The sequence below is a fragment of the Bos indicus genome, chromosome 25, assembly GCF_029378745.1.
Source record: "Bos indicus isolate NIAB-ARS_2022 breed Sahiwal x Tharparkar chromosome 25, NIAB-ARS_B.indTharparkar_mat_pri_1.0, whole genome shotgun sequence".
NCBI classification, from domain to species: domain Eukaryota; kingdom Metazoa; phylum Chordata; class Mammalia; order Artiodactyla; family Bovidae; genus Bos; species Bos indicus.
The window spans coordinates 3,451,157-3,463,830 of NC_091784.1; the positions used below are offsets into that span (position 1 = coordinate 3,451,157).

The window sequence follows — 12,674 nt, forward strand, 5'->3', positions numbered from 1 at the left end:
TGACCTTCTCCAGTCCTGTGGCCACTGCTGAGTTTTCCAAATGTGCTGGCATATTGAGTGCAGCACTTTCACAGCATCATCTTTCAGGATTTGGAATAGCTCAACTGGAATTCCATCACCTCCACTAGCTTTGTTCGTAGTGATGTTTTCTAAGGCCCACTTGACTTCACATTCCAGGATGTCTGGCTCTAGGTGAGTGATCACACCATCGTGATTATCTGGGTCATGAAGATCTTTTTTGTACAGTTCTGTGTATTCTTACCATCTCTTCTTGATATCTTCTGCTTCTGCTTCTGTTAGGGCCATACCATTTCTGTCCTTTATCGAGCCCATCTTTGCATGAAACATTCCTTTGGTATCTCTGATTTTCTTGAAGAGATCTCTGATCTTTCCCATTCTGTTGTTTTCCTCTATTTCTTTGCATTGATCACTGAGGAAGGCTTTCTTATCTCTTCTTGCTATTCTTTGGAACTCTGCATTCAGATGTTTATATCTTTCCTTTTCTCCTTTGCTTTTCGCTTCTCTTCTTTTCACAGCTATTTGTAAGGCCTCCCCAGACAGCCATTTTGCTTTTTTGCATTTCTTTTCCATGGGGATGGTCTTGATCCCTGTCTCCTGTACAATGTCACGAACCTCATTCCATAGCTCATCAGGCACTCTGTCTATCAGATCTAGGCCCTTAAATCTACTTCTCACTTCCACTGTATAATCATAAGGGATTTGATTTAGGTCATACCTGAATGGTCTAGTGGTTTTCCCTACTTTCTTCAATTTCAGTTTGAATTTGGCAATAAGGAGTTCATGGTCTGAGCCACAGTCAGCTCCTGGTCTTGTTTTTGCTGATTGTATACAGCTTTTCCATCTTTGGCTGCAAAGAATATAATCAATCTGATTTTGCTGTTGACCATCTGGTGATGTCCATGTATAGAGTCTTCTCTTGTGTTGTTGGAAGAGGGTGTTTGTTATGACCAGTGCATTTTCTTGGCAAAACTCTATTAGTCTTTGCCCTGCTTCATTCCATATTCCAAGGCCAAATTTGCCTGTTACTCCAGGTGTTTCTTGACTTCCTACTTTTGCATTCCAGTCCCCTATAATGAAAAGGACATCTTTTTTGGGTGTTCGTTCTAAAAGGTCTTGTAGGTCTTCATAGAACCATTCAACTTCAGCTTCTTCAGCGTTACTGGTTGGGGCATAGACTTGGATTACTGTGATATTGAATGGTTTGCCTTGGAAACGAACAGAGATCATTCTGTCATTTTTGAGATTGCATCCAAGTACTGCATTTCGGACTCTTTTGTTGACCATGATGGCCACTCCATTTCTTCTGAGGGATTCCTGCCTGCAGTAGTAGATATAATGGTCATTTGAGTTAAATTCACCCATTCCAGTCCATTTCAGTTCGCTGATTCCTAGAATGTCGACATTCACTCTTGCCATCTCTTGTTTGACCACTTCCAATTTGCCTTGATTCATGGACCTGACATTCCAGGTTCCTATGCAGTATTGCTCTTTACAGCATCGGACCTTGCTTCTATCACCAGTCACATCCACAGCTGGGTATTCTTTTTGCTTTGGCTCCATCCCCTCATTCTTTCTGGAGTTATTTCTCCACTGATTTCCAGTAGCATATTGGGCACCTACTGACCTGGGGAGTTTCTCTTTCAGTATCCTATCATTTTGCCTTTTCATACTTTTTCATACTGTTCATGGGGTAGAGCAACAAAGCCCATGTGCCACGACTACTGAAGCCTGTTCGAAACCTGTGCACCGCAAGAAAGAAAAGCCCAACTCTAGTACAATTAGAGAAAGACTGCATACAGCAACAAAGACCCAGTGAAACAAAAAATAAATTAAAAGTATTTCTAAAAAGTCACTTTGGGGTCACCTCACATCAAGCAACAGTCTGAAATGGTATAAAAAATTAAGTAAAATTAGGGAAAAACAAATCATCTTGTGTTTCTCTGCCCTGAGATGTGGAACAAACCACATCATCTCTACTAGAGAACAGGATTAAGAGCAACACCTGGGTAGAGAGGCCACTAAGCACTGTCTCAGAGAGGGCAGTGGATGCTATCCCTTCTAACCAACCTAGAAATGTTCTAATAATTTATTGTTGTTGTTTTATTTGTTTACTTTTGGCTGTGCTGGGTCATCTTTGTTGCAAATGGGCTTTCTTTACTTGCGGCAAGCAGGGGCTATTCTCTGGTTGCAGTGTGCGGTTTCTCGTTGAGGTGGAGCACTGGCTCTAGGATGTGGGCTTCAGGAGTTGTTTCCTGAGGAGCGAACCAGAGTCCCCTCCATTGAGAGGCAAATAACCACTGGACCACCAGAGAAGACCCTAATATTGTTGTGGTTTTTTTCCCCCTAATATTGTTTTAATAAAGATTTCTATATTCTGACTTCGGGCTTCCGGCAGGTGGTGCAGTGGTAAAGAATCGGCCTGCCAGGCAGGAGTTACAAGAGATGTGGGTTTGATCCCTCGATTGGGAAGATCACCTAGAGATGGAAATAGCAGCCCACTCCAGTATTCTTGCCTGGAAAATTCCATGGACAGAGGAGCCTGGTGGGCTACAGTCCTGTGGATTTCAAGGAATCAGACATAACTGAGCACCAGAACCAACCTGGTTCCTGGCTGCCTCTTGAACTTCATATTCCGACTTTAAATCGGATCGACCATTTTTCCTTTTTTTCTTTTGTCACCAGTTTGTCTTTTATAACCATTCTTAATGGCACCCCACTCCAGTACTCTTGCCTGGAAAATCCCATGGACGGAGGAGCCTGGTAGGCTGCAGTCCATGGGGTCGCTAGGAGTAGGACACCCCTGAGCGACTTCACTTTCACTTTTCACTTTCATGCATTGGAGGAGGAAATGGCAACCCACTCCAGTGTTCTTGCCTGGAGAATCCCAGGGATGGGGGAGCCTGGTGGGCTGCCGTCTATGGGGTCGCACAGAGTAGGACACGACTGAAGCGACTTAGCAGCAGCAGCAACGTTACCGCAAATGCTACATGTCAAGCTTTGCTATTGAGTTGGTATCTTTTCATCTTTTCTATGGGCTTCCCTGGTGGCTGAAACGGTAAAGAATCTGCTGCAATGTAGCAGACCCGGGTTAGACCCCTGGGTCAGGAAGATCCCCTGGAGAAGAGAATGAGAACCCACTCCAATATTCTTGCCTGGAGAATCCATGGAGTCGCAAAGAGTCGGACACGACTGAGTGACTAGCACACACATGTACACGCACAGATCACTGGATGGAAATTTGCATGGATCTTGACCCACAAAGAGCATCTCTTAAGGACAAACCCCAAAAAAGAGGCGATCCATAAGCTCTGTTTTAGGGGCTGTCACAGGGGGAGGAGCGGGGGGTCGGGGCGTCGAAGCGGGGCTGCAGAGGCTAAGTGGACGCTCAGGCCAGTTGGGGGCGCCCACTGAACACGCAGTGTCTGTTCTCAGGGATAGTGGGGATGAAGCCTGTGGCACCTTGGAGCACTGTGATTGGCTGGGGCTGAGGGAGGGGCGGGAAGAAGGACTAGACAGAGAGCGCTACTGTCTCTGATTGGCTGTCAGTGATAGCTCATGACGCCGGCGGGAGAAATGTGTAGGTCGCGGGCGCACTGGCCTTTGATTGGCTGGAGTGCGGCAGCGCACGACCGATTGGCTGGGCCTCTCTCAGAGCGACGCGTGGCCACCTGCTGGAGGGAGAAGGCCTCGGCGAGCCACGCGCTGTGGGCTCTGGAGCTGCGGCTGTGGCCAAGCTGGCTGCCCGGCTTCCCCGCTCCCGCTCGCATCCGCGGCTGGCCCGCGCCCGCGTCCACTCGCGGCTGGGCCGGTCCCCCGTGTCGCTGTCCCTGACCCCCCCGCCCGCGCCGTCCCTGCCTCACCCGCCGTTGCCGGGACTCCCTCCGGGCTTGAGCCCCGCGCCGCCGCCGCCGACCTCGGCACTCGCCCTGGCGGAGCTGCCGCCGCTGCCTGCGCTCCCGCTGCGGCCCGCGCCGCTGGCTCCCTGGGGCCCAGGCGCCCACGTGGCGCTGCCGGAGCTGCCGCCCGAGGCCTGCGTGCCCGCGCCACCCGCTGCCGCGCTCGCCCTGCAGGACCTGCCGCGGCTCCCCGCGCCCGCGCCGCCGCCCGCGCACTTGCCATTGCCGCCGCTGCCAGAGGCCGCGGCCGCCGCCACTCCTGGTCCCGTGGGCGCGCGCGGCCGCCCGCCCCTCATCGCCGAGCCGCCCCCGCAGCCGCTGCCGCCGCTGCCTGCACGGCCCTCGCCCTTCAACCTGCTGGCGCCCCCCGTGCCTCGAGACTCCTGGCCACTGCCCGCCTTCCCCCCGCCGCTGCCGCCGCCGCCCCCGCCGCCCTACTTCTTCCTGTCTCCTCCCTGCTGAAGACCCGGCCCTCCCCGCCCAGGAGGGGCTGCGGGCGGGTGAGTAGGCAGCCCTACCTGGACCCAGGGACTGTGCCCCTCGCCGCCTTCCCCTCGGGCAGGTTCAGAAGGCGTGGGTCGGAGCACGGCCTGGGGAGAAGGGAGGGCGTGTCCGGAGCAGCTTAGGTTGGAGAAGGAAAGATCAGGCCTGAAAATAAACTCATTTGAAGATTGGAGTCATTTCTTCCATTTTTTCCTACTGCCTTACAAGAAGCCTCTGGCCTGGTCATTTGAGAATGGAACTAATTCCCTGTACTGATAAACTGGCTGGTGATCTGGGCGGGTGGGGCTGAGGAGCCCACAGCACACCGCTCGAGAAAATGAAAACAAAAAACTTGAAATACTTTTACTGCTGCTGCTGCTAAGTCACTTCAGTCGTGTCCGACTCTGTGCGACCCCATAGACGGTAGCCCACCAGGCTCCGACGTCCCTGGGATTCTCCAGGCAAGAACACTGGAGTGGGTTGCCAGTATGCAAAATGTCTCATTTTCTCTTATATAATAAAAGGTTTGAATACTATCACTAAAGTCCTCTGCTCAAGTTTGTATGGCTTCTTGGAAACTCAGACATGCCTTCTAAGTCTTAAGAAGTCAAACTTTCAGCTGAAATAGATCCTAGGGTCCCCTGGGCCCGGGAGCACCAGGAAACCAGTGGTGCTGATGGACAATCGATACTTGGCCTTGGAACAGGAGTGTCACATGCAAGGGCTGTGAAGTCACACCGACAGGATAGGAAAGCTCCCAGGGTGAGTCATGAGAGGAAGCCCCTGTCCTCTCCGCATCCTTACCACCCGCTTCCACCCCCCTTCTCCCCAGCGTGTACAGCACAGAATAAAGTTCCCTTTGTTACTCAGGTGGCTTGGGCTCAGGTAACCAGGCAGACGCCCTATCTCAGTGGGCTCTTCTACAGCAGATCAGGAGTGGTATCAGGAAGCCAACTTGACCTCGGCGGACCTCTGAGAGCCTGGGACCCAGGAGCAAGAAAGGAAGTGGATGAGTTTCCCGAGACTGCTGTAGCAAACCACCACAAACTGGGTGACTTAAAATAGGAGTTTATTCTTTCCTGGTTCTGGAAGCCAGAAGTCCAAAATCAGGATGTCCCCAGGCCACACTTCTTCCCAAGGGTCTAGGGTAGCATTCTTCCTTGACGTTTCTGGCAGTTCCATGTGTTCCTTGGTTTGTGACTCCATCACTCCAAACTCTGCCTCCATCTTCAGAGGACCTTCTCCCTTGTATCTGTATCTCATATCTCACCCCATCTTTTTTCTCTTATGACACTTGCCATTGAATACAGGGCCCACCCTAAGTCCAGAATGATTAAGGATTAAGTAATTAAGGATCTTGAGACATTCCAGAGCTTGGGTTGTTCAGTTGATAAGTCGTGTCTGACTCTTTGGGACCCTGGGGATCACAGCATGCTGGGCTTCCGTGTCCTTCATCATCTCCCGGACTTTGCTCAAACTCATGTCCATTGAGTTGGTGATGCCATCCAACCATCTCATCCTCTGTCGTCCCCTTCTCCTCCTGCCTTTAATCTCTCCCAGGGCTTGGGAGCCACCCTCATCTATACAGGCAGTGTCCTCCTGCTGTGGGGCTGACCCACCTGCCATGCTCTCTTTCAGTTTCCCTAAACCGTGTTTTAGGCTCTATCCTTTGCTAAACCTGAGACTTGGGTGCCCTTGGAGTCCCTGAGCAGGACCCAACAGACCTAGTGTCTTGATAAAGCTCTCAGTGAGTGAAAGTCGCTCAGTCGTGTCCGACTCTTTGTGAGTCGAATTTGTGAACTCTTTGCCAGGGAATTCTCCAGGCCAGAATACTGGAGTGGGTAGCCTTTCCCTTCTCCATGGAATCTTCCCAACCCGGGTCTCCCGCATTGCAAGCGGATTCTTTACCAGCTGAGCCACAAGGGAAGCCTCAGTGACGAACGAGAAAAATAGACTGACTTTCCCCTGAGCTGAATGGTGGCCCAGTCCCCATGGCTGCCAGCTCACTGCTTCCTCTCCCCTCTTTGTGTCCTATGGCCCTCCTGCCCTCTGAGCCAAGACTCAGACAGTAAACAAAGACAAGACAACGTGGGCTCCTAAAGAAGACAACATTCTCAGAGCTTCAGATGGATAACTGCTGCTGGTGGAAAGCTGACAAGTATGACTGATAATAAAGTTAATCGTTACCCAGTCAATGGAGCCGGCACAGGTTTACAAGTGAAACTGTCATTATGCTCACACACACACACACACAATCAATACCTCCAATAAATCCTAAGATATGCAGGGCACATGGGGCCTGGGCCAGTGGCCCTAGAGTTCGGCAGGGCAGGCTTCTCCCTCTGGTTTATAGCCAGGTGACACCGAGATTAGGCAGTTGTGAATTTGCCCAGTGAGACCTGTGTGGGGTTGACACCAGGTCTAACCCAGAGTCCACTGATCTGTGGGTGGCAAGCCAACACAGCCCTTTCTGCAACAGGGACACATGCTCGCGTACTAAGTCACAAAGTCTCGTGCCCACCTCTTTGCAACCCCATGAACTGGGCCCCGCCAGGCTCCTCCATGAGATTCTCCAGGCAAGAATCCTGGAGTGGGTTACCATTTCCTCCTCCAGGGGATATTCCCAGCCCAGAGATGGAACCCGAGTGTTTTATGTCTCCTGAATTGTCAGGCAGGTTCTTTACCACTGGCATCACCTGGGAAGCCCCGCTATAGGAACGCGGACAGGGTGAAAGTGACCCCAGGTGGAGGGTGGCTTCCCGCATAGTCAGACGCAGGGGGATGTGTTTACGGAGGCTCAGCCCGGCCATGGACAGATGGCACTGCCTCGGGGAAAAGCGCACCAGGAGGCCCAGCTCACCATCGGGAAGTTCAGTGATGCTGGGCATGGAGCCTGTGGCTTTGAAGTTGGTCTGTGGTTGCACCAGGCTTGTCCTGTTTCCCACGTGTTTTCTTGGCCAAGTTCCTTCGCTCTCTGAGCTTCCTTCCCTGCCTATAAAATGGGGGTGTGAGCTCAGGAAAATTATTACTGGGATGTCAATTTCCTCTGCTCCTTTTGGTTCAGCAGCCGGGGGCTTTCTGCCTCTATATCAGGGCCTCAGGAAATGGGCTGACACAGCCTTTGGGGTTGTTTTGCAGCCCCCATAGCCACCTCCTGACCCCTGGTGGCTCTGGTCAGTTCCCCCTCTTTTGTCCTGTTCCCCTGTAAGGGGATCGAGATGGACTATAGGGTTGGCACTGACCCCTCCCCCCTCGCCTCCATCTGAGCCCCGGTCTCTTGGGCCACCTGAGCCTCCAGCCCCTCCGCCCTCCTGAAGAGAAAAAAGGTTCGATTTGGCTCTTTCACTCCTCGGTTTCCTCCCCGCTTCTCCCCGCCCCCCACCCCCTGAACAGCAGGGAAGGTTCCCCTCCCACCTCTCTCCCTGGAGGCGGCGATTCCTGGGGACTTGGTAAATTGTCATTGAGATGGTAACTTCACAGTGGGGGTGCTGGTCTGTCCCCAACAATGGCCTTCCAACCCGAGTCCCTGCCCCTCTGTAGACCCCAACTTTAACCCTTCAGTTCCCAGATCCTACTGAATCAAGGCTGACCAGAAAACCCTAGAGAGGGCCCGGGGCCTCCTAGCTGTGGCCTAAGGAGGGCTGAGGGCTGAGGGTGGGCGGCACATTCCAGCCCCGGTCCTCCCCCCTCCTTGTTCTCTGACGAATGTCCCCACGTTGACTCCCCCTCTGAGCTGTGGGAGTAGGTGCCTTATCAGGAGGGAGAAGAGCAGAGATGTGTGGCAGGTGTGGCTGGGATTGGTCTCTGGGGGCAACAGTGAGAGGGGGCATCTTCATCTCCTGAGCGCCCACCTCCCACGAGGCTGCACGAGGGGCAGTGTAGAGGGTAGATGATGGGATCTAGGAAACCTAGGGGCCGCTTAGTGCCATCTCTGGGCACAAGCTTACCTGGTGTGTGCAGTGCTGCCACGAGGCCCTGTCGCCTAGGTGGGGCGGGCAGGCGGGCAGGGTAGAGCCGCCAGTGGGCTTGGTGGGCCTCAAAAGCAAGGCGTCCCTGACGCTTCTTCCCTGGGCTTCCCCGGTGACTTAGACAGGAGAGAATCTCCCTGCAATGCAGGAGACCCAGGTTCGATCCCTGGGTGGGGAAGATCCCCTGGAGGACGAAATGGCAACCCACTCCAGTATTCTTGCCTGGAGAATCCCACGGACAGAGGAGCCTGGAGGGCTACAGTCCATGGGGTCGCACAGAGTCAGACATGACTGAACGACTAACACAGTAAAGCCAGTTCTGACTGCAGGATGACCCACTGTCCCCGTCCCCCGCATCCTGATGCAGGACTCTGCTCAAACTAGTAATTACCAGGCAAATCAAGATGAGCTGGTGGCCTTATACTCTGGGCCAGAGGCAGACTGTCTCCAGGCCTGGAGAGAGAAAAGGCCCCAGGCTGGGGCTGTCCAGGATGGGAGGCCTTTTGTATGCGCGGGTCGGTGGGCCCTCCTGAGAACGGGGCTGGTTGCCGCCTGACACCTACCCAAACCTGTGTGACTGGATTCCTGGCAGCCCTGGAGGGAGCCCACTGAAGGCTTGCCTCTATTTGCCCTTCTTCTTTCTCCACATCCCCCCTTCCCCCATGAAATGTGAGTCCTCAGGGGCCTGGACGAGCTGGACAACCCACCCTTGCTTCCCCCTGCTCATTCCAGCCAGCAGGGAGCTCTGGTTATTTCCCAGCCTTTGCATCAGCACCCTCCTCCCCACTCTCAGGCCAGGGCAACCAGGTTGGCCAACACTCTGCTCCTCTCTGGGCAAGGTCTCTGCCCGTCTCTGGGGAGGCTCCCCAGCCACTGGAGTCCACTGGTCAGACCCTCTGATTGGCACTGGCCTCAGTCTCTCCGCCTGCAATGCGGGAGGCCTGGGTTTGATCCCTGGGTTGGGAAGATCCCCTGGAGAAGGGAACGGCTACCCACTCCAGTATTCTGGCCTGGAGAATTCCATGGACTGTATAGTCCATGGGGCCTCAAAGAGTTGGACAGGACTAAGTGACTTTCACTCACTCAGTCTCTTCATTTAAGGGGGAGGGATTCTCCTGCTTTTCTGGGGGTGCCCATCCCTTTACAGATCTGATCAAGATATAAACTTCTTTTCCAAAGAATTGCTGAAAGCTGTTCCCAGAGCATTGCAGCCACTTGAAGTTAGAATTCTTTGTAAATGCAGCCCCACTGGGTGGACGAGGAGGACAAGGGGATGACCTCTCCCCCAGGGTCCCAAGCAGAGCAGAGCAGCTACTAGGTGTTCATGGGGGGGGCGGTGCCCTCCCATCCCTGCCCCCATAGGCCAGATGAGCTCCAGCTTCCGAAGAGGGAGTGGGGGGAGAGGAGAGGCTCTCCCCCTGGAGTCCTCCCCATCACCCTGGAGATAGGAATTTTTATCAGCCCCCAACTCCCTTTTCACACAATAAAGCTCAGTGCTTAGTACCCAGGGAGGGGCTTGAAGGAGCTTATGCCTCCCCTCTAAATGAGGGGCTGCTGTTTGTGGGTCCTGTGAGGTTTCTCAAAGGGGTCTTTGACCCAGGGAGGCTTGACCTTCTATGAATTTGCTCCTGGCTGGGGAGGTGGGTAGGTTGGAGGGGGAGCGGGAAGGATTTGAGCCATGGTCTGTGTGACCCCCAGGCTGGGCTGTTTCCACAAGGGGAGTCCTGGGCTCTGATGGGGTCTTCAGGAAGGGGTGTGCGTCCTGAGTTCTGCGAGGCAGGACTCAGGGACTCCCAAGTCACCTGGGCCTCACCCACCTCGCCCTCCCCTGTGGTGTCTCCCCAAACAGAGCCGGGCGCTGGGCTGTCCCCCAACCAGGGTTCACCCCCTTCTACTCTCCCCCTTCCCCCACCATCACAAGAGGCTCTTTATCCCCCGGCCCCACGACACCCTCAGCCACTCAGCTCAGCCCCCAGTGGCAGCAACAGGAGGGGGAAGGCACACCTGAACTGAAGTCAAGGTAGTGGTGGGGGGTGGTTTTCTAGGCCGTTGCCTGGGCGATGCCACCTGAGCTGGGCGCCAGGCACCTGTCGCCAGGGGAACAATGCGGGCGGGGCCCTCTCCCTCGGGAGCCGCCAGAGCCACTAGGCTGAGACGGGAGATGGATCAGATTCCAGAGTGCTGGGTGGGTGGGCTGGGGGGACAAGGGTGTGTGATACTGGGGAAGCTGGTGCATCTGCAACATGAAACAGAAACAAAATGGGGAGGGGGAGAGCAAAGACAGCGGGGGGCCGGGTTTCAGGAGGCTCAGCATGGTGCCCAAGGGGTCCTCCCACTTTCAGCCTGAGTCAGGGCCAGTCCTGTCTCCTCCTCATTCCTTTGTCCCTGCGTCCCCACAGGCATGGAGGTTCTTTCCTCCCCGGTTCGTTCCTGGTCACCAATCCCCCTGCGACTCTGAGCCCCCCCACCCCCAGCCCTGCCTCCTCCCATCACTCCGGCTCCTCCCCCTCCTCGGCCTTAAAACCCCTCTTCGGCAGCCAGGAGTCCTCAGGTGGCACCGCCGAGTGAGCTGCTCAGGCCCAGAACCTGCGCCAAGCCCCGTCAAGGGACGTGGCTCGGCTTGGCTCTCCTCTGCCGGCAGGTGGGTCGGCGGGAGAGTCTGTGCAAGCTGGTCAGACGGTCAGACGGCGGCGGCGGGACCGACTGCAGGGCACCTGAGGGGCAACGGAACCCGCTTGGGAACGGCAGCCACTCAGCTGAGCGAGACTGAGGGTGGATTTGTTGCTGGGGGTTCAGAGACACATCTGTGAAGGGCACAGAGCAAGGAGGTGCCTGCAAGAGGCTCTCGGATGTGGTGAGTGCTGTGTGGGTCAGAGGACGCTGACGCGCCCTTGCTGGACACAGAGACCCCCCACCTGCGTTCCCACAGGCGTGGAGCATCAGACCCACTCCTCTGATCAACCGGGCTGCTTAGAGTGGGGAAGACCTGACTGAGGGAGGGGACAGATGGCTTCCACTGGCCTTGAACTCCTGGGTATGACCCTGGCTGTGCTGGGCTGGCTGGGGACCCTGGTGTCCTGCGCCCTGCCCCTGTGGAAGGTGACCGCCTTCATCGGCAATAGCATCGTGGTGGCCCAGGTGGTGTGGGAGGGGCTGTGGATGTCCTGCGTGGTGCAGAGCACGGGCCAGATGCAGTGCAAGGTGTACGACTCGCTGCTGGCGCTGCCGCAGGACCTGCAGGCCGCCCGGGCCCTCTGCGTCATCGCCCTCCTGCTGGCCCTGCTCGGAGTGCTGGTGGCCATCACGGGCGCCCAGTGCACCACCTGCGTGGAGGACGAAGGAGCCAAGGCCCGCATCGTGCTCACCGCGGGAGTCCTCCTCCTCCTTGCGGGCATCCTGGTGCTCATCCCCGTGTGCTGGACGGCCCACGCCATCATCCAGGACTTCTACAACCCCATGGTGGCCGAGGCCCTCAAGCGGGAGCTGGGAGCCTCCCTCTACCTGGGCTGGGCCGCGTCCGCCCTTCTTCTGCTGGGAGGGGGGCTACTGTGTTGCACGTGCCCCCCGCCTCAGATCGAGCGGCCCCAGGGACAGAGGCTGGGCTACTCTATCCCCTCCCGCTCGGGGGCATCTGGGCTGGACAAGAGGGACTACGTGTGAGGCAAATGTCCCAGGAAGCCTGCTGCTGGAAACCTTGACCTTGTGCTGGCTGCCCCGCTCTCAACCTTGCCTTCCACTCTCACCCCTCTGCCAGGTGGAACCCACTTTCCAGAGGCAGGAGCAGGCCTGGCTGCAGAGCTAGTCTCAGCACCCGGCCCGAGTGAGCCTAGACCCTCCTCCGTGGAGGCCCCACCTGCAGCCTGGCCAGTGCTCCTGCTTCTTTCTTCTTCTGTCCTGGATTCAGGCTGGTCCTCCTCTTCCCGAGTCCTCCCTTGCTCCCAGAACCTGGGCTTCACCCAAATAGCAGTAGCTCCTTATGCCTTCTCTGGCCTGGAGTTGGCCCTCTCTGCCTGGCCACTACCGGGATCCAGAGCAGCTGCTCTCCTCTAGGCCCAGAGACCCTGCCCATCACCTTCCCCCCTCACCCCACCTTCAAGTAGGGAATAAACAGAGCATTTGTAACTCAGAATAAACAGAGTATTTGTGGTTGGGCTGGGAAGACCTGATGGCCTCCCGTGGGTTTGTCAGGCAAGGCCTGCTCCAGGTCATGCCCAGGCAGTGACCTCACTCAGGCCATGCGAGTCACGGGGCAGGGGACGGAACACGGGAGGTGTGACAGTCATGCCCACCTTCTCCTGCCAGTCTG

The 12,674-nt window shown here is 55.7% G+C and overlaps 1 protein-coding gene across 1 annotated transcript; it reads left to right on the forward strand.

Moving 5' to 3' along the window:
* Positions 1 to 10,663: 10,663 nt before the first annotated feature.
* Positions 10,664 to 12,490, forward strand: CLDN9 (claudin 9). Its single transcript, XM_019987275.2, has one exon. It carries the CDS (start codon positions 11,375 to 11,377, stop codon positions 12,026 to 12,028), a length of 654 nt encoding a protein of 217 aa, XP_019842834.2. The 5' UTR covers positions 10,664 to 11,374; the 3' UTR covers positions 12,029 to 12,490.
* The last annotated feature ends 184 nt before the right edge of the window (positions 12,491 to 12,674 follow it).

Bases quoted from the DNA above. Each gene is read 5' to 3' on its own strand.
- CLDN9 (XM_019987275.2), top strand. From the start codon at position 11,375: ATGGCTTCCACTGGCCTTGAACTCCTGGGTATGACCCTGGCTGTGCTG.